This window comes from Trachurus japonicus, chromosome 12 (assembly GCF_045865225.1).
Source record: "Trachurus japonicus isolate A0001 chromosome 12, Traja_1.0".
Lineage (NCBI taxonomy): Eukaryota > Metazoa > Chordata > Actinopteri > Carangiformes > Carangidae > Trachurus > Trachurus japonicus.
In genome coordinates this window covers 19,035,557-19,058,141 of record NC_140918.1, presented here as the reverse complement: position 1 = coordinate 19,058,141, position 22,585 = coordinate 19,035,557, and the positions used below count along the sequence as shown (strand labels likewise).

General features: G+C 41.7%; 1 protein-coding gene across 1 annotated transcript; it reads right to left on the bottom strand.

Moving 5' to 3' along the window:
- Window positions 1–9,396: 9,396 nt before the first annotated feature.
- urm1 (ubiquitin related modifier 1) lies at window positions 9,397–19,775 on the bottom strand. Its single transcript, XM_085793734.1, has 5 exons — window positions 19,692–19,775; window positions 17,658–17,728; window positions 12,367–12,448; window positions 10,357–10,405; window positions 9,397–9,753 (listed from the first exon to the last, which is right to left on the bottom strand). Exons 1-5 carry the CDS (start codon window positions 19,724–19,726, stop codon window positions 9,685–9,687), a joined length of 306 nt encoding a protein of 101 aa, XP_085649860.1. The 5' UTR covers window positions 19,727–19,775; the 3' UTR covers window positions 9,397–9,684.
- Between the last annotated feature and the right edge of the window lie 2,810 nt (window positions 19,776–22,585).

The following is a 22,585-nucleotide window of genomic DNA, read 5'->3' as shown; positions in this document are numbered from 1 at the left end:
GTTGAGGGAAGATTTAGGAATGCCAGCTTGTTTTAACTTTTAAAAACTAAGATATTTGAAACCCTACACGTTTTTTTTCTCTCTCTCTCTCTTCAAAGCTGGATTTGCTTCTGTATCTTTTAGTCTTGCAAACACTGAGCCACCCTGACAATCTACAGGATATTTGTGAACACCCCTTGTGCCCCATGATCTCTACAAAGTAATGGTGAGATTAGTGTAGACTTCTCTGCTTCTCATCGTCTCTGTTACTCCCTGGATGACGCTGTCCGTCGCCCCGTTGCCAAGCAACAGCGCAGCCACTGTCAAAGAATTCTGGGGGATGTTTAGGCAGCGGCATGCTTGGGGGGAAGGAGTGTATGTGTGTGTGTGTGTGTGAGTGTGTGTGTGATGGTGGCAGAGGAGGAGTAAGAAGGTGAGCAGAGTGAGTAGAGAGGGGCAGAACACACTCAGTTGTTCATCTGTAAGAAAATGTTCCTTTAATCTTTTAATCACAGCCATTATGCTAGTGGTGATTCCTCAAAATCTATTTCCCAGCCGAGCCTTTCATCAGTGCCACAACTTTTTTCACACCGAATCTATCCTCCACGCTCACACAAATTATGTGTGTTCGTTTTCTTTGGTTTCAGTCCAACAGCATTTCAGGAAATCTTCCAGCTTGTTTCACTTTACATTAGAATAACTAAAGATGTGAGATATGTCTTCTCATTGAACCTCGACAGCCTCATAAAAGATCTCACTCCTGAGAAATATTACAGTTGGGTAACAAGGAATTTGCAAAATCGGAAAAAAAAAAAAAAAAGACCAAAAAACCCCACCAGGTTCACACAGAACTGAATTATGTATAAAAGGTAAAACGGTCTCTCTTATGCATCATGGCCTTAGGACTGGTCCAGCAGTCCTGTGCCTCCCTGTGTTTGGTTTCCTGTCTGTCTCCTTGAACTGTCCCTTGCTTGTACATCATATATTTCCTGCTTATCTCTAACAGTTGCTCCTCTTAAATATTTCAAGCGGTCAATACAGATGAGCCAACTGCTTTAATGCTCACTAGATGAAATTAGTGTACCGCTGCTTCTTCGAAAAGACCTTTTTAGAAAATACAGTGCTTTAGCAGGGAAGTACACGGAGAGAGGAATTGTGTTTGTCCACTGAGCCTGTTCAGAAACTCTCCTCTCAATTTACCTCTTTGTCCGTTTGACTCCATGCTCTGTCTTGCTTTAACATCCCTTCCCACTATAAATTTCAATGACATTCCCTGCCACAGCGTTGCCTCTCTCTGTAACCTCTCCGCTCAGCTCTGCATCCTCTGTAGCCGTGCCCTAGCAGCAGGGAGGAGATGCCTTCACCAGAGGAGGTTTATTTTAAGGATTCCCCTGTTCCCTTTGTCCTCTCTCTCCTCTCCATCTCTCGGTGGCATGGTTTCATAGCCCACCCTGCCGACTGGGCCTCCCTCTCCCCTGCCAGGCCTTTTAGCCAGCGGGTTAAACATTGATTTGTGAATGGAGGGAAGCACAGTGGCCCCTGCGTGGAGTGCAGCGGTTCCCTACTGTTTCTGTGTGTACACACACACACCCCTACTATACACCACCAAGGCTAACAGCCAACATGAAAGCTACTGAGCTAAAAGGCTTTAATTCAACAACGGAAGATAGTCAACAGTGTTGCACTTTGTGTGTGTGTGTGTGTGTGTGTGTGTGTGTGTGTGTGTGTTGCCAGTTATCCTGTAAAAGCTGGAGTGGATTTTTTTAAAAACAGTTTTCACAATCATCTCAGAATGAAAGGAACATTTAGAAGGGATAAACTTTCCTTTTACTGCTACTCAATCTAAAATAATGTGAAACCAAAAAGTTGAACAATCTCCTGATTTGAGGATGTTTGTTGTCCACAAATTCAAAAGATGTGCATTACTTGTTGAGTTCTTCTCACCCATGGGTTCGTTCCTATGCTGCAGGTGTCTGTATTAATAACAGGTTATGAGGTAAAGTCATCTTTGCACTGCAGCACTCGCCCACAGTTTGAAGTGCATCTATATGACTGTGAGTGAGAGATGTCAAGGTGAGAGTGAAAGTGGGCCCTCTTGACTTCTTACTGAGTTTCCCGCCTCTTGGAAGAGTCAGGGCATTAAAAGGCAATGAGAGAGAGAGAGAGGGAGTGAGAGAGAGAGGAGGAGGAGATGGAGGGGTTTGCTTTTCACCACTCAAAAAAAGAGCAATGAATGAGTGACTGGCTGAATGAATGAGAGGCGGGCTGAGGCTGAGAGGGGCTCTGGCCCTGTGGATCAGGAGAGGTTAACTCGGCTTCTTCAGAGGGATGAAAAGGGAAAAAACGGATTGAGCTTTAAAGAGGAGGACCCCCTGCGCCCGGGGCGGGATCAGTCAGGATGATTTATTAGAGAGAGAGAGAGAGAGAGAGAGAGAGAGAGAGAGAGAGAGAGAGAGAGAGAGAGAGGAGGAGGAGGTGGCGTTTGTAAGCATCAAAAAGCTGCAGCGCAAACGCAGCATTCACAAGTGCTGATATGCACGACATGAGGATGGGTTTGACTCCGATCCCTGTTCCGAGAGAGAGAGAAAGAGAGAGAGAGAGAGAGAGAGAGAGAAAGAGAGAGAGAGATTCTTCTCTTGCATCTTCTATTTGTTGAATTACAGCCACATATTGGACCGTTCACGCAAAACGCATGAACATGAAATCGTGCCAACTCTCTTGATAGGATTTTTTCCACATGTGCTTAAAATTCAGTTCTAGCCCATTGGCACACACACACACACACACACACACACACACACACACACACACACACACACACACACACACACACACACACACACACACAGAGAGAGAATTCTTACTATTCTGATTTACTATTCTTACTATTCTGATTTAATGCTTGTAAAAACACAAAAACAAAAACAAAAAAACCTAATCTGATCTCATTAGTCACAGTGTCCATAATTTAACCAGGTGCGCCCAGGGCCAAAAGATTTAACCTTGACATTTTATAAAATAAACAGAAGAGCACCTGCACAAATGCAACATAATGGGAATTTATGGTGTGACAGGACATGTGCAATGCTTTCCTCGGCCTATGGAAGAAAAAACGCTCTTTGACTTTGTATTGCATCTTTATGTGAGGATCGTGCCATCCAACGTCGAGATGTAGCGTCATTTAAAGTATAGGACAACACGTTCTCTGTCGCCCCATCAATCGTCTGTCACATGAGCATCATATAATCCTCTCATTTTCTGTCACACCGGACAAACACTTGCCCACAGAGGCCTACAGTAGGCTGCCCTTTCTGCAGCAGAATGGCTGCACATGGCGCTGAAGGCACCGCTTTATGTCCAAGTGCCTGGTTACAGCGTTGCACTAGTTTGCTCACACAAGAGAGGGGGCACAAGAGAAACACTAAACGTCATGCAGTGCGGTCAGAGAGTAAACAGTGTCGGGATTGTAATCTCTTTTTGGGTAGAAAATAGGGCTGTTGTGTCTTTAAGAGGGGCTGCTGGTCCCTCATCGCAGCTGCTGGCGAGTGTGTGTATGTGTGTGTGCGTATATGCGTGCGTATCCGTGTGTGTGTGTGTGTGTGTGTGTGTGTGTGTGTGTGTGTGTGTGTGTGTGTGTGTGTGTGTGTGTGTGTGTGTGTGTGTGTGTGACATAGAGGACAGCGGAGATTCATTACTTAAGCAGTACAATGGACATTTATCACCCCGTGGTGTTATTCAAATTCAGTACCAAGCGAGGAGCCTCTCCACTCCTCACTCCGCCTTGCGTCGCGGCCGCGCGGCGTTTATTGTTGGAGCAGCGTAAAGAAAAAGCCAGGAGGGCAGAGAGGCATCCATCCACTGAGCCAGTCAGTCAGTCAGCCAACCAACCAACCAACCAACCAGCCAGCCAGTCAGTCGCTCCGAGAGACTCGTAAAGGAAGGATGCAACGGGAAGGCAAGAGGAGCGTCTGTCCGGAGTGTTGGGAAGCCCGCTGCCCTGCTGCTGCTGCTGCTGCTGCTGCTCAGCCTCCCCTTCTTTTTTGTCACCATCCGACGCTGCTCGCTGGGGGGCATTTGGACGGAGCAGAGCGATCCGAGAGAACGCACGACGTGGGAAACGAACCAAGGACGCACCAACGGGAACTAAGAACTATGAGGGCTTTTCAGTTATTTTTTCGGTTTCATCGCCAGCTATTAAACACCACAGCCGCTCCAAGTGTTTCTCTTCCAAATAGGACGAGATTTTTTCTTTCTTTTTTTAATTTAACATCCGTGGAGAGGCATTGTGCTTCTTGAGGCACCAGAACTGAATAGTCTTTTCCTTAAATCGATGACAGAACACAGGTGCAGAAATGGCGTTTTTTTTATTTTTTTTTTTTTAATTATCATTCCTGCCGTCCTCATCACGGACTTTAAATCAAAGAAAGTCAAGTTGAGCTGTTTGATTCTCACCTTTTTTCGTCTCCCACCTTTCTGAGAGACTTCTAAAGTAAGACTCTGGCGAATCAAAGGAGATGACATTTTACTTTAAGATGCAATGGCCATTCAGCCATCTTAAGGCCCCAGAGATGTGGACAGACTTGGGGTTAACTTTACAACTAGCAACCAGTGTAAAGACGGTGGAGAGATAACGGGTGGTGGAAGGGGAGGTGAGGGATAGGGTGTGTGTTGTAGAAAAAGTCAAAAAGTGATCGTGAATGCCTCCTTTACATTATCACAGAATTGCAAGAAAAAAAGGGCACAGAGTGTGTTGTAATGTGGTGATCAGTGGGGGTGAGTGTCTATCTCATATTTAATAAGTGTGAGTGGAAGAAAGTTGCACTTACGTGTTGTGTTTAAATGTTTTTTGGGGGGAGATTTGGTGCAACAGCTCAGTGTTGCAAATGCACAGTGAGGAACAAGGAAATGCGAATCCAAGAGGCAATGCTGAGCTCCGAGGTTGTCAAAAATAATGCACAGTGCTGCAACTCCCCATCTGTGGAGGAAAAAAAGAGGAAAGAACACAGTATTCAGTATCAGACACAAGCAATACTGTCAGTAAAGGGCCATTTAGGCAGGCTGTAGCAGGTGCACCCATAGGGCCTGTGCATTAACTGCCTGTGTGCACCCTTGTGATTTAAATAATCAGATTTTTTTTTTTGTCATTTCTTCTTTTCATCCCCGGTCGAGGATGTAAGCTGCAGAGTCTCTCGCGATTGATTGTCCAAACGCAATTCTTGAGTAAACTCGAATTAAACCACAAGAATTGTGTATGGACATCTGTTGCTGCAGACTCACATTCATCACTGCTGCCTTTGGCCAAACGCCACATCCAGAGTGTGTGGGGCCTCCAGAAACCACAAAGGAGGCTATAGGAAGGCCTGTAGTCCCGTTTTGTTTTGTAACTGTCTCAGTTCAGGTAAGATGCACATCACAGTTTGCATGTTATGTAAGAAAGAAGAGAAGAAGAAAAAAGAAAAAAGAATTACGCGGGACTGGGCCAATAAAGTGGAGGAAACCTTAACTCTGCCTCATGTAATGTGTTTTTCGGGGGGTGTTGCGTTGTGGTTGGCCCGATTGGTATTTACACTTTGTCGAAGATCTAATGAAGACTGTTTGTTTTAAATGGCAAATATCGACGGGGAGCATTGATGTATCGACTGTGTTTGGCAAACAGTAGAAAGCAGTAAGCTGAAAGCTGACATGCAGCACAGATGAGCACATCAGCTAAAAAAAACTGGAGCATATCAGCAGATACATGGAGTCATGGGTGAGGAGTAGCTAAACACTTTAATGAACGAGACAGATTAAATAAAGGTGGTAGTGGGTTTTTGTTTAAATCTTAAAATTAGGAGGTAGATAGTTTCTTATATTACCTAATAATTTTGCATTAAACTGAGATTATATTTAGAGTCCATTAAAGCTAGAAGCCCACAGAGCATCCTGCAGCAGAGCACTTAGCCACACACATATTAGCTCAACCGTATTGTAGGTCTGTCTATTGGCTCTGAAACCAAATCAAAGCCAGGTTAATAAATGTGAAGGTGTTACAGTGAAATAGAAAGAGAAAACCAAAACAAAGAGGGGAGCAGAGGCCTGCTCATGGATGCTGCCACATTTCTGGAGCCAAACAGCGTCACTAATAAATCACGTGGAACTATTTTCGTTTTTGTGTGCCCAAGACATGTTTTATTGTTATTTTTCATTGTTTAATCGTAATTTAAAATTAATTTCTATTTTCTTTTAATGGTTTAAAATCATTTAAATTATTATTTCCATTCACAGCATACATCAAGACTAATATGAATCTAAAGGTACATATTAAAAAAAATAAAAGTCAAGTTTTTACCACTTCAGGTTCAGAGCAAAAATAGCTAAATATTTGACCTTTTCTAATTTCAAATAGCCTACAGTTTAACAAATGTGTTCATTTTGTTTTCTGTTAGAGATTCATGAATTAGTGCCAAACACCACACACACACACACACACACACAAACACACGACGTGTGTGTATGTGTGTTGTTGTTGAACATTAAAGGCTAACCTTTCTTAATTCCAGGGGATTAGAGCATCGTGTTTACTCTTGTGCAGAAATACCTCTGTGTCCATTAGACTGCAATAGGCTCTTTTAAACTGTATTTTATTTATTATTATTATTTACAGAATATTATTAGCTTTTTATTTTATTTTATTTTTTTTTACTTTAAGTTAAAAGTAAAAGTACGTTCAGCATAAATACATGGTCTATGCACCTTTTGGCTAAATACCTGCAGTAATTTCCATACAAAATAACAATATATGTTAGGTAATAATCATCTTGTGTTGTGTTAATGTCGGATCATTATGGTGACGATAGATCATATAATTCCTCTAAATAAGAGCCTTTTTAATAACAGCATGAGAATTAATCTCAGGTTTCACCCGTTCGTTCAGGTTGAGCTGTACATTTCCTCTATTCTATAACATAGCATATAACAGTGAGCCCCAGCACTACAGTCACTGCAGGGGAGTGCAACAGCAAAACACCATGGGCAGCAAATTTGGCAACAGTTGCTTCAAAGCAACTGGAACAAGCAGCCAGGTGTTCATTTAGATAAATATTCCCAGAATAGGCAGATACGTCCATTTAATAACGATTTAAATTGTGTCAGCACGACGAAAATTCATAGGAGAATATATACTGTAGGCTACGTCCGTTAAGACAGGGATACAGTTTTTTATATGATATGGATAAAGCAGTTTTACAGAAGCATCCTGTCAGGCTGATAGTTAAAAACACACTCAATCGATTCTATTATGTATAATCATAGTCTGGTGCTTTATTTTTATTGGCTGGTGTTTGCTTTATGGCTGGACATCACAGGAAGGTTGCTTTTTTTTTTATTCCCACCGTTGTAACCTGAGGTGTTCAGAGTGGTGATGATACAAGTGTGTGATGTGATGGTGAGATGAGTGTGTCCCACCAGCATCCTCACCTGCTGCATGTCTCTCCTGTTGAGCAGTCAGCCTGCCACTCAGCCACTCAGTCAGTCAGTGTGCAGCCTGCAGACAGTGGGAACTGTAACAGTGCACAGGTGATAGTCCGGCCCTGCAGAGCTGATCGGGGGAAACCGTCTAATAACTGGATGCACCTTACAGAAAACAATGAAACCTGACAGGGAATAAAACTTAATTTGCAAAAAAAATTATGGGAGAACTACAGAGTCTCGTGCAGCATAACGTATAAAGCTAAATTACACAAGATTTTCTGCTACACTTTAAACATGTGCAACATTTTACATTAACTTTGCAACCTATAGGTGAGCTGAATTAGACTAAATGTTTGGGAACAAAATGGCCTGTAAGAGGCACTAAGGCTAGACACACGTGCAGATGGATGTTGATCTCACACTCACACACACACACACACAGCCAGACAGACGTATAGCAGCTATGCTTGGCCTGCAGTAACTGACACAGTGCTACATTTTCTCCTCTCTAACCCCCTCGCAGCTTCATTAGCATTTCCTTTCTACCGGCCATTATCGGCCGGTTTCCCGTTGCAAATCGGACTCCACAACCGAGAAGGGTTTTAGGTCGCCCCGGGGCGTTCGGGGGAGGACAGCCCGGAGGCTAGACCTCGACCTCCCGCAGTGGTCCTGTAGTGCACATCCCCCTCCCCTCCACACACACATACATACGCATCTATACCCCCCTCCCTCACCCCTTCCTCCTCTTATGAATATTCCATCTGAGCGGGGCTATAGGACGGTAAAATCTCTCTAAACTCTCGACTAATCAGCCTAAAACTGCAGTGTGATCACAGAGCTGGGCTTAAATCGATCTGGTATAAGCTATCACCAGGAATTATCGAAGCGTGATGTAAAATCCTAATTGAGGAAAACGTTTGGCAATAGGCCTCTGTGTGTGGTACAGGGTGTATGCTGCTAAAGTGGGACTGTATGGCGACATTGTTTAAATTAAAGACTGGAGTAGAAATACATAATTTGTGATTTAAAAAAATGTAATTTGTAAAAAGACAGCATTTATATTATTCATAACATTGACGTGATATTTAATTTAAAAAATCCTAAATTGTTCTTTGTAATTACACTACTGCTCTTATGGTTAGAAATATTCCCTCTTGTCAGGAATGCAGGGGGAAATAAAAATGTAAAAAAAACAAAAACAAAACAACAACAACAACAAAACAACAAACAAAAATACAAGAAAAAAATAAAAATAAAACATTGACATTACCAGAAATTACAGACTAATTGTCAAATTACATAAGTTACATTATAATAATGTTTCAGGCACAGTTGTAATTTTTTCCCCAGCCTTTAATTTTCTTTTTGAATATCAGAAGCATTTGGAACAATTTAAAAAATAACTAAAAATTAAAAAAAAAAAAAAAAATTAAAAAACAGAAAAACTTTCATATTGTAACACTTTAACATTAGCAGGAAAAGACACATAAACATGGAATAAAATGTTCATAACAATTTAATAGGTGTAAGTAGCTAGAAGTACACTTGAGGTGTTCATTAATGTATCTGTCATCTATAGCTCCCATAAATGGTTACTGGTGTATAAACAAGTAATGAATATCAGTAATACAACACAGTTGTAATTGTATAAAATATGTATTCATATGAGATGATCATATTTTGGACAAATAAACACTTAAAATGCCATTATGTCTGCATACAGCTACTAGAATGAACAATTTATCCAATGTTTAAATGCAGCTGATGAATGCCAATCAGTGGTGGTTAAAGTGTTACCTTTTCTATAATATTCTCTTGACTCAAGATGAGGTGATTTTGGCCTTCACAGTCACACTGAAAGAGACTTTGCAGGTTGATGAAGGCATACACACTAACTGTAGGTATTTATACCAGCACCTATGAGCGGTCCAGTACAACCAGAGCTGCATATGAGCCTGACCAGTTTGATTTTCTTTTTTTAAATGTTGGTATTCATAAAAAAAGATGCACAGAATTCCTTTCTCGCAGCTTATGCATTTTTCCCAGTTACCATCTCTGAATTTCCACTCATTCCTGCGGACTAACATCAATCACCTCGGCCGTCACGGTGCAGGTTGACACGTTTCCCAGCGTCCAATGGGGCGGCGTGTTGTTGGGATGCGAGTGCGGGGGGGTAAAGAGTGAAGAGGGCATAGGATGCGGAGAACGGGCTGTTACAGAGATGTCAAGGATATGTTTGCCTTCCTTACTCATTTCCTATCCTCCATGAAGAGTAGAAATGAACACAACGTTGTCCTGGTCTTGCAGTTGGTAATCCAGCTCCCCCTAAGGTTTAGAAAACACACAAAAAAAGCTCAATATTCAAACATCTGCACAAGTCAAAGGAGAAATATGTGTGTTTACCAATACAAATATGCATATTACTCCTGTGCTCCCTTTGGGGTCCAATCAATAGCAAACTTCTCATTTCATTTACATCCTGTGTTGAGTCCTGTAATTGAATCAATGGATTCAAATTGAAGCATTCAGACTGTTTGTGCATGTAAATATGTGTTCACATATGAGACCCCAAGGACAAACTTGTCTTGCAGCTGCTTCCACGTTATATGAAACATTAACTGAGTCACAGGAAAACGAACAATCCTGGTATCTCGGCACACTCACAGGCTAACCTTCACACACAAGCACATTGGCTCTTCCTGATTTAAATGTCCTCATTGTACAGAGTTATGAGCTGAAGATATGAACACTGCTGTATGCATGAGCTTTAAACACTGAACACTGTTAAGGTGCATCTGTAAAAAGAGACAGGATGGATAGAGTAATAGAAAATATTACGTTTTGCACACAGCTAGAAAACACACACACACACACACACACACGCAACACACACACCATCTGACAGTGAACATGGCTCCCAGTGCTCACCATTAGTTCCCAGTCTGCATCATTGATGAGCACCAGAATCCCAGGTCTCCTGTGGGAAAACACACCGTTTTGAGTCAGACGCATTTCCCAAAGGCAAACACACGTACACACCGTCTCTTCACAGACCACAACACATACAAATCTCACACAAACGAACAGAAGTACTTATTTTGTACATATTAAGGGGGGGGGGGTCTTCAAACAATTATTCCCAAATTGTTTAGAAATAATGACAGTAAAATGAGCTTAAAAGCATGAGATTTTAAAATTTTCCCTCACAATGTAAATTGGTGAACTGTAGCATATTTTAAAAAAATACTTATTACTATGGTAATTCAATTCCTGCTAATTCTTACTAATGACAATAAAGTCTTTCTGGGGTGGAGGATGGAGACACAGGGATCATTTGCTTAAAGACACAACTTGACACACAACTGTAATCAAATAAATGTAAAAGAAAAAAAGGATGTGTGATAAATACACCTGAATACCACTAGAGAAAATAATGTAATAATATGCTTAAATAACTCAGTAAAAATACATACAGATATTTTATATAATACTGTATATATTTATTTATTTATAGCAAACTGTACTCTTGAGAAAATAAGAAAGCAAATCCAGCGTTTTAATTTTCAACACTTCACAGCATAAAATTAATAGACGACCAGTTTGAAGCTTCAGAACAAATACTGGTAATTTCATGCTAATAAATGTATTAGTGTAAATGACTGTATGTGTGTTTTTCTGTGTGTTATGTTCATGTTACAGCACATATAGCGTCATACATTTCTGTTAATGTTATGTAATTTAAACTGCTTCGTCTGCACATATCTATCCACCACTCGTATTACCAATCCCAATCTCCCAGATTGTTTTCTGACTAACACATAATGAACATGATGATTATTTCTCTTTAAATTAAAATGGCTGGGGTAAAAGAGAAGAGAGAAAACACACTGTCACTGGATATTAATGGGGCCCCAAAAATAACACAGACATGAAGCTTAAAAAAAAAAAAAAAAAAAAAAAAAAAAAAATCACCCTTCAGGAGAGGATAATGGGGATAATGGGGGAGGGTAACAATAGGCACCTTTGGGTGCAGTTTTCTTAACAGATGTTAGTGTATGTGTGTGTTTTTTTGTCTGGAAGCCACAGAGTTAGTAATGTTAGTAATGTGGATGGTGAGATACACTGATGCCTCTCATAGAGCTCACACTGGCTCCATGACGTCAAGGAGAAAGGGCAATGAGAGGAACCTGTGAGAACAAATGTGTCTGAATGAACGAACACACACGCACGCACGCACGCACACAGGACTGTGTTGACTGTGAGAAAGGACAAAAGAAAGGAGAAATGGTAAATATTGTAAACTAACCACAGGGAGAACCCAGAGAGATTTTTTTTTAAAGATAATGAAGAAACAGCTTGATGATGATTTGTTCAAAAAACAAAAACAACAAAAAAAACTGGAGTAGGCTGCCAACATAGAGTACACACAAACACACACATCTAATCTATAAGGTTTATAGGTAGCCCCGCTTTTCCTTCATTCATTGGTTAGGTGGTGCTATAAATAGTCCTGCACAAAGGCAGCTGTAAAAGTCAGCCAGTCCTATAAGACTGCTGTGAGCCCTGGACCCAAAGAGACATACACTAACACACAAGCTCCCATGCACACACACACACACAGGTAATCATCTTACTGAAACCTATAACCTGAAGGCTGGACTGTTTGTTCCTCTGCGTTTCAGCCGTTTTAACCAGCAGGAGAACGGCTTCAGAAAGACTCAGTCTGATTCAGCGTCGTGTTCTGACTGCTCAGTCCACTGGAAGCTGCACTTATGATCAAATATTATAGTCACATATGGCAGTTATGGGTTCGCTCCAGCCGCAGTGCGTTGTGTAGTGTATGTGTGTGTGTGTGTGTGTGTGTGTGTAACGTATCCTTTTGGCTTATATTGTCGTGCACAGATCAAGTGTGTGTCAAGTGCACACGCACACACTCACACTGAGTCTCCTTGGACAAAGAGTTCAGGCCGTTCCTTCAGCAGGTTCCGTTGGATCCAGACCAGCAGCTGCTTCATGTCCCCTACCAAACACACCCACACACACACACACACACACAAAGGCCATACACAGGCAGACAACAGAGGTCACAGGTTAGGGGTTAAGGGTCAAGGTGCAGGGATCCAGCCCCCTGGTCGATGTGACGCGACAGAGGCACCAGGCGGGACCAGGCTGTGTATACATGTGTGTGAGACGGAGTCACGGTGCATGTATATTTATGAGTGTATGTGTATGTTTGGCGGGGGGACACTGGAAATGGGGGGAGGGTTGACTGATGTCAATGGCCGAGAGCGACATTGTTCACCTTGGTTGGAGAGAAATAAAATTAATGATTTGTGTGTATAAATCTGAAAAACAACCCAACAGAATGAAAAACAAAGACAATCTCCAGCTGGATGTGTGATTTCAAATGTTACAACGGAGAAAAAACAACAACAAAATATTCAGGTTTGCATTTTCTAAAAGCACATACCCCTTAAAAAAATACATAAACACAATTCTATTTCTCTCTAGCCTCACACGTATTGTGGAAATCTTCAAAGCAGGACTAATGGAGCAAACAGCATTTCCTTTTTCAGAACGATCATTTTCTTTGTTAGAGTCGAACATTTAACGCACCGAGCTTGAATCTCAGCGATGCTTGAATTTTCTATGAGTCTGACCTCTTGAACAATCAGATTGACCTTGTCTCAACAATAGGTTGAGCCTCGCTCAGACCGACTGACAGCCACAAAGGCAGCCACAATGAGAGGTTTTAGGATAAATCCCCACTAAACAACTAACAATGAATATATTAGAGTTATGGCCATCGCTGACAATAAGATTCAAGGTGTTTTTAAAGCCTTCGAGTGTTTGTAGGTGTGTGTGTGTTTGTGTTTGTGATGATTGTGAGGTAAATGCAGTGAAAATAAAACACAGAAATATGAGATGTTCTTGCAATGTGTGTGTATATGATCACGGTTGTGCGTGTGTTTAATGTACATGTGCGAGGTGACTGCAGTCACTGCTGGTATAGCCATATCTCAAACACACACACACGCACACACCATCAGAATGAACAGCACTGGCCTCCATCCCCAGTTTACACAGGACTGAAAAAACAGAGGGGATGAGGTAGAGAAATGTGGAAGGCGAGAGTGAATAAATAGAGGAGAGGAAGAGCAAATAGTGGAGCCGGAGGAAAAGAGAGCGGCGGCGGCAGCAGATGGAGCAGATACGGGGGGAAGAGGACGACAGTGAGTCATCCCGAGCCAGGTGTAGGAGAGCGGCGAGGCTGTGGCAGGTAGGCATCCGTCCCACCGCTCAGGGATTCACCAGTTCAGCTGGATCAGAGGCAGCGCTAATATCACAGCACGACACGACACAACACGGGGCCTCCGCTTTGACCTGACAACATACATTTGGAAAAAAAACGCAGGAGGAAAAAAAAAATGTTGCACTGGATTTACTTAAATTTTGCTTTGCGTTTCAATCGGCTATTCAGTTATATACAGAATATTGAAAATAAGGAGACAGTCTGGTGTGAAAATTTTTTAAAAGAATTCACCACTTCAGATTATGAAAATACACTGAGAGGTGTATCAAAGGACTACGTGTGATTTTAAATTGAAAACTGGACTGACACAGGATGAGAATAAAACATTATCTGAGAAGGAGTCATTCCTCCATAAAAATTACCCACAATCCAGCTCTCTAATCCATCTACAAGATACAAAAAAAACCCAAAAACTCATAACAATTTGCTAACAAAACAAGAAAAAGATGAAATATTGCAATTTCTAAAAAGCACCTGGTCACCGTGAGGGCAACATGCTACATGAACAATATGTGATACATAGTGTGTGTGTGTGTGTGTGTGTGTGTGTGTCCATTTGCTCATGCACCTCCAATCCTGCATGGATGGTGTCCAGGTTAATTGCAGTGCTGTCGGCCAGCTCACTATTGTAATGATAGTGCTAGTTTTCTATGGTTCCAGGCCTCCATATAAAAAAAAAAGACAAATACCTCCCTTTGCAACACACTCACACACACACACTCACACACACACACAGAGTCCTAGGCAGTGAATATTGACCTGCACCTCTGCGGGGCTAAAAACAGAACTAATCACTACAGCAGTCATAACTCCTTCTTTGTGGTGACTCCTTTCTTTGTTCTCGCCTTTGACTATTGGTATTTTTCTCCACCATTACCCCTTATTCGCTCTTTCATCCTCTTGTCCATTTACTTTTTCATTTGTTCTCTCCGTCTCACACACACACACACACACACACACACACACACACTCTCGCCCTCTTTCTCATTCTCTCGTAAAACCTGCTCTCCTACCCCCCTTCATCTCCCTCCACCTTTTGCCTTCTCTTTTAAGTTCTCCTCTCTAAACACACACATACACACACAAACACGGTTAAAAGTTGCAGGTAGACAATAAACAGGTTGTGTTAGCTCAATACACAGGTTGGTACTAACTCAAACTTTCATCAATTAGACGTTTTATAACAGAAACACACATCAGCTGCTGCCTCCTTAATGGCCGTCTTGTAAAAGGTTACAAAGGTCCCACGATTTTAAAATCACCCGCTGTCGGAAAGACAAAAGTCTGGCTTACGCAGCAATCAGCCACAGCATTAAACAGGCAACTGGTTTTAATGTTGGGGCAGATCAGTGTGTAAATGGACTGTATAAAAGATGACAGTCAACGTAAAGAGGCGAGGAGTTAGAGAGAGGAACGTCGGCATGGAGGGAGTGAGAGGTGAAGCTTTTAGATTAGCGCTTTGCCGTCCAGGTAGAGAGTAAAGGGGAGTAGGGGGGGTGGGGGGAGAGAAAATGAGGGAACGAAACAGACAAGAGAGAGGGGGAAAATGCGTCACAGGCTCCAAGTGCATCCTGGGATAGCTGCGTTGCGTGGGTGGGAAAGGAGAAATGGAGGGAGGGGGAGAGAAAAGGCGCCATTTTGACGCCGATTTAAAACCGTCTCCGCTTTTCTTTTGTGCGTGCAGTTCTTTTTCTTCTTTCTTTTTTCCAACACCCTTTCTTCTCCTTTCACTTTTCTGTCTTGGTGCAGTTATGACGGTCATGTGAGGGGGTGGGGGCCGTGGGTGTGTATGTATGTGAGAGCTATCCATCTTTCTGCTGATACGAGGGGCAAAAAAAAACAAACTGTGTGATCCTTAGACCACGGGGGTTTTGTTGTGTGTATGAGCGAGTTAGATAAAGAAGAAGAGAGAGAGAGAGAGAGAGGGAGAGAGAAAGAGGGAGAGAAAGAGTGGGGGTGGGGTCTTTCAGTCGAGGGTCATCAATCACTGGCTGGGGTCAAAGAGAAATACGAAGGATTCAGAACCAATTATATCTGCCTTCACTGCACCCCCTCTGTGTGTGTAGTGTGTACGCACACACACACATATGATCATGACAAGCAAATACAGCCAGGAACTGTTACGTCAGAGTGTGTGTGTGTGTGTGTGTGTCGCGGTGATGTTCACATGATCAGGTTTGTGCACTACATGGCAAAATCACAATCAGGTTTTCTAGTGTAGTGCTCACCCATGCATGCTCTCTCACACACACACACACACACACACAGAGACAGGTCCGCTTGTGCACCAAGGTCATATCTGGCCTGACATTCCCTGTTCTGGTCAACTTTTGTCTTTTTGTTGTCGTGGTAACATCAGCACCATGGATGAACACCCTTTGTTTCGTCAAATACCAAAGACACATATTTCTCCCGTGTGTTCTTTCACTCTCCATAACACACACCCACACACCCACACACACACTCGTATATATAAAATCACAGGACACTTTAACCTCCATGCAGCTGTGATTCGGTCGAAACTTTCCTCTGTGACCCGGGTGCTGAACTGGGTTCGGGGGAGAAAATCTGTCTACAGGCAGGTTCTTCCTCCCCTGCTCCATGCTGAGTTAGTGACCCGTGTTGGAGCCAGTCTGAATCCCCTTGGCAAAATAAAAATCTAATCAATCTGGATCCTGAGGTGGGAAACTTTTTTTTTTTTTTTATGAATCGAGAAATGAACTCACGCCTGAAGAGACGGCTGAAATGATCTCAGACCGACTTAAGTCACCTCAGCTGCTCTCTTTCAACTCACAGAGGCTAAATAAACTTCCCTTTAAACAACCCCCTTATTTCCCAGCTTCATATACGTCAGCATTAACAGCGGGCAGCGTTCAGAGGCAGAACATGCAGCCACACAATGTTAAAGAGGAGGATGGAAGGAGAGGAAGAGAAGAAATAGGTGATGGGAAGACAAGGGCTTAGATTAGAAGACTGGTTGATGACATGCAAAGGAAAATAGCTACAACATACAGCAACAACATCATCATTTGTGCTAGCTGCATGGAAAGGGTATGGTGCTTTATCAGTCCAGTATAAGATACACAACAACAACACATTCAAAAGACTCATAAAATACTGTATTAATGAAGATAAATCTGAAGTTATTTGATATTATTATTGTGTAAATTATTCATTGTTTCCTTATGAAGCAACACATATAACATGTTTATATGCTACACTACAATAGTGTGAATACAATGCTTGATACAGATTGAATTATATGTCCACAAATCCTCATCTGACTTCATTTCTATTGTGCGTACTTCAGAAGTTAATTGCTAGAGGCCTAATAAAGCTGCAAAAGTAAAATGTGACACTATTATGAGCTAAAAGAGAAAAATGTTTTGCACCTCTACTGTTTTTTAGATTACAGCCATGTAGAGTTTAGTTTACTCTGCTGCAAATCACTTCCAAAGCATTAAGCACTAAACATTAATAACAACAAAGTTCTTGCACATCGACGGGTTTCGTGATGTATAACTCATAATAACAGTGAGGTTCATCTACGGTTTGAATTTGATTGCAGAATTAAATTGACAAACCAGTCATTGAGGATTCACTGTGTTGTCTTTACATTTTAGACAATGAAAACAACAATAGGCAAAGATGTACTTTATGAACAGGTTTGTGCAGTAGAAAGTTGTTTTACAGCCAAGATGTATTTGGGTGTCTTAGCAACCATGAAAAACTACCACAAAATAGCAATGTGTGTCACTTGTTGTAAACAGACTGACGCTTGTAAAAACACTGGACTAATTAGAACATCTAAACACGTCCCTCTAAAATCATTAAGGACATTTTAGCTCCATGATGTCATGTCTTAACACATGGCTATAGTTATGAAAAGGACCGAAAGGTGTCAGGTGATACTCACAAGGTTGTGATTGGCTTGGAAGAGTCACATGATGCTCCTTCACGCCGTTAAAAAGCAGCTCCGCTCCTCCTCTACACAAAGAAACAGTTCAATAGATTACTAAGACATCTAGAGTCAGAATACCTACATGAATGAACACAAAATGCTGTTGCTGTTTTAATACTGTTAACTAAGTCACTAAGTCCAACATCAGTTGACCATCACTTCTTTGTGTCCCCACCATCAGGAGAAACAACATTTAATAAACACACACATCAATTTAATTGTCCTAAAACAGGTTGCTGGATTAAATATATAAAACCCATTTATCTGTAGTTCCCATTACTCTGAGCCTGAGGCCGTGTGGTGAGACAGAGTGAACTTTTGTGTCTCTGGATCAGGAAACTATATCCTTGAGCAAACTGATTACGTAACAAATCAAAATCTGAGTCAAACTTGTTTGTGGTGTCAGCTGGTCACTCTGACTCTGTACAAGTTTTGGAAATGTGATGCTTTGCAAGATATAGCTAAAACTGTCAAAAGTTGTTGTTATGCCAACTGCACCATCCCAGCTATGCATTTTATTTCTAAATTATAACAGAGCATTAGACATTATAGGATTTTTGCATCAATGTGATGACGTTCTTTCATTTTAATCTGCTGAATTAGTGAAAAACAGACATCCCAGGCTCAGGCTGGTTATCTTAGTCATCAGTTTCTCTATTGATTTTATAGAGAGACTTCAGTCAATAGACCTGTAATTTCTTAATTCTTTTTTCCTGGAAAGTTTCCTGGAAATAACTGAAGCTGAAAGTGGTGGGAACTATACAGGATGGGTGGTACCAGTGCAGCTTGTTGCTATGAATTATATCGGTTGACATATTTGTAAAGTGGGGGTGATTAACAGTGAACAAGAACTTTAAAGTGACTATGTGGAAAATAAAGACAAGAGGGTTCCTGAAGAATTGATTCAGTTGTTGATGACTGGAAAAAAGATCGGCGAACCATTTTAAGTCAGGGTTATGTGAATTAATTGAGAACTGACATCTATGTTCCTGTTTTTTGTTGAATCTTATGCTGGCCTGTTGACAAAATTACACATTTTAGCATGTTGAATGAACAGACCTGCTGTGCACTGAATGAACAGCAAGTGATTGGTATTAATTATAATTAAGTGGACATGTGCTAGAAGATCATGTCTCTTCAACAGACCAGTAGATTAAACTTTATTATTGTCATTGCACAACTACAACGAAATTGGTCGCAATCCCTACATCACAGAGGTGCAGAAGCCTAACTAGAATAAAAAATAGATTAAATACTCTAAAATTATTTTTTATCACAAACACAACAACATAGGCTACTGCACATTACTGGTAGTTTAAGCAGCATTCAGGGCAGCAATGGTTCCTGGGTAAATGTAATGTACAACATTGCTCCTTTACAGAGCAAAATGTTAAACATTATAATATGTTAAGGTGAAATGCCTTGAAAATGACCTCACTCATAAGTCATTCGGAGTCTTACTTAGGTGATTCTACAGATTCAATTTAAAGGCTTTAAGTTGTTTAGTTAGTTAGTTTAGGTTTATTTGCTTTCAAGTCAAAAGTAAGTGGCCTCTCACAGGAGCAAAGTTCAAGTCAGGTTTCTACTCTTCTCTACTGACTTCATGTCAACTGACGATGCTCCACAGGCTGCACAGAGCATCAGCCTGAACACACCGACAGTCAGTCAGCTGCCGGCTGTGCTCCTGAATCAGCGTCCTCCCTCCTCATATGCTAAACATGTGAACGCAGCTCCACCGGCTCTGTTCACTCTCCTCCTCCTCCTCCTCCTCCTCCTCCTCAGCGCAGAGACACGCAGCGACCACACGGTGTTGGTTCATAAACAAACTCCCGACTCGCTGCTTTCTACGCTGATTTCAGGTCTTTTAAAACGGACGGAGCTGCAATAAATCACTGTACGGGTCGGGCAGTGTTTCGTTTCGCCACGACTGTTAACAAGACGCGTATAAACACACGGCAAATTGTTGTAGAGCGTTTTAAATTCGCTTACCCAAACTCCAGTTGAATCGCTATAGGCGCTGCCATATTGTCGGCACATGCAGGAAGTGGCGGTACGGGAAGTCGGAAGTGACGTTTAGGGACGTTTGCTTAAAAGGACACTCGACAAATGACGATGTAGCCTAAACTGAACACATTTATTTTTGAAATAGATTAAATCATCTTAATCTAATATATATGTATATATTTTTTAATAATATAAATGTTTTCAATTGATAATTTTTACATTTCTAAATGAAAACCTCCTCCACTCCACTTGTGAGGCCATATTTCTAGTTTCTGCCAAAGTGAAGGAATCATATTGCAGCCAGTTAAATTATAGGCTACACAGAAAGAGAGATGGAGAAAATAATTATTTGTAGACTTGCCTACATTGTACAACTCCATCTATAACAAAGAAAAGAGAAATTATACACAGCCATGAATGTATGGAATGATGCCAAGAGCTTAACAATTGTGTTGGATATCTGTCTTTAGTGTTTTTAATGCCCTAAATATAACTGTTTAGTCACTCTGATCTCTGACTCTCTAATCTAATGCATTGTGTGAAATTAAATGCTGTTAATATGAGCAGCTAAAGAGCTTCACAGAACCATTCAGTGTTACATTTTACTTTTATTTTATATAGCTACATTAAACAGTTTCCAGGCTTTGGGCACACGTTTTTGAACTTGAACATTGAACATTGAACATTGACTGAGCTCTGTTCTGCACACACGTTAGACTGTTTGTTGCATATTGCTGGGAAATGATTAGGCCTATTATTAAGCCAGAATTATTTTGGATATATATTGTTTAATGTTTTGATTTGCATGCTTTGCTCCTTCCTCCTTTTTGGCCTAGGTAAAATTATCTGATGCACTTGTTCCTGAGCCAAAATCTCTGCAATTAGCATGCCATATGGTGGTGCCTTCATTTATGGACTGATATCCCCTTGAACTTGACTTTATTTTGTAAAATCATTACATTAGAAAATCATTACTACCTACAACACTCCCTGCTTCACACACACTCTCTCATTCGCTCTCATTCTCTCTGTGCATATGCATGTGTGCATGTGTTCGAGTTGTGTCCGTCAACATGAAAAGTGTGCGCAGGCATGACATGAGTGTGTGAATGCACATCTGTCTCCCTCTGTCCCTCTCTCCCTCCTTACATACGTCCTCAATCATACTGGTGACAGTTCCAGTCCCAGTATACAGGGGCTGGGGAGGACGAGGTGGGGGTGGGAGGGGGTCAGCGAGAGGTTTGAATTGCAAATCCGTCGCCTTCTGTTGGCGTCCAAGCCTTAGCAGGCCCTTCCCTGTCTTCATTCATGTGTTAATGAGGAGTCAGTGCAGGGGCAGATAGACAGATCGACCAGGGGCCAGGCGGGGGTGAGGAGGCAGGCGGGAAAACGAGGGTGACGGTCGACGCAGTTTGTTGCAAGTTCTGAAAGATAATGAAGACATGATGCGTACAGTAACTGGCTGCATGTCTCTCGTCCCAGCTGGGATGAGGTGTATCCTCACAGTCAGTGGGTGAGGCAGAAGGTGAGGTGTGGGAGGGAGCTTTATGGCCACGAGTTTCATGGGTATAGAGTGAGTTATCCAGGAATGATCACACCATCACTGGGTGTCACAGCACATTTGCTAAGCCGCCCTGAGGCTCACACACTGTTGTTATGAATGGTATATGTTACAGTCCTGTTGTATTCTGATGAACATCTTGTGCTTTCTGCATCACAGTAAAATTTGGTTACTGTACACAAATGGCAATTCACATCTTCATTATGGCTTCATTTGTTTCACATTTGATTTTGAACCAGGATGCATTTACATTTAGAGGTATTTTAATAGTCTGATTATGAAAATAATGTGAAATAGATGTTAACTTCAATCACTATGGGAATCTAATGCTCATAATGTTGTGTTTTTAATATCAGGAAGCACAATATCCCATGTGAATAATCAGCCAACATATACATACTGTTTAAATTACATTTTTTCTGGTTGTGACTCAGTGAAAACCTCCCATACCCAATACATGTGGTCAAACATTTCTGTTTCTTCACTAGTCTATTGTGTTTATCCTATGAGAGACTATTTGTATCTTACTCAAAATTTAGTCATGTTCACCTGAGCCTCTCGTACTCTAACTTGAATTAGTTTAATGTGATTTTTAAACATTTCTTGAGATGAAGAAATCCCACAGCCCAGCAAATGTACAGCCCCCACTCCCATGAACCGAGTTTACACCCCAACACCCATATCTGGCTGTAGATGGACGTCAAAAGTCAGTGCTACACTGCCAGGAACCGGCTATAGAGCAGCCTAGGTCACACATGATCAGATGACAATGACCAACACAATGGATTAGCTATAAAAGAGCTGGGGGGAGAGATTAGGGGTGAATTGATGACGGTTGGTTGGCTGGCTGGCTGGCAGGCAAGCAGGCAGGCAGGCAGGCAGGCCTGGGAGATCTTGGGTCTGTTTCAATAAGGAACATAAAGAGCTGAAATTAACATGTACCATGATACCAAGCAGAGAGAATCCTCTTAGAGATTACATCCATAACATGTTACGCCTATGGAACTGTATGGAAAGGGGAGACAAAGAGCAGAGCGAATGATAATTTTCTATTGTAGATTATGAGGGGATCCCTTTCTGTTCTGTTCTGTCTGATTCCTTTGTGCGCTCCTCTGTTTTGTCCTTTTCTGCTCTACACCACAGTTGATGTCACAAATGCTGTATTTCTTCCACTTTCTGCTTCTCCCAGGAAAATTATCACCTGGAATCAACTTGCAACGCCTCCTTCAGCATAACAGCTACTGTACCAGGCCAGGCCGCACCACCGCCTCCCTCCTGAAAGGACCGAGCAGCAAGAGCAACAGCAGCACTCCTGCAA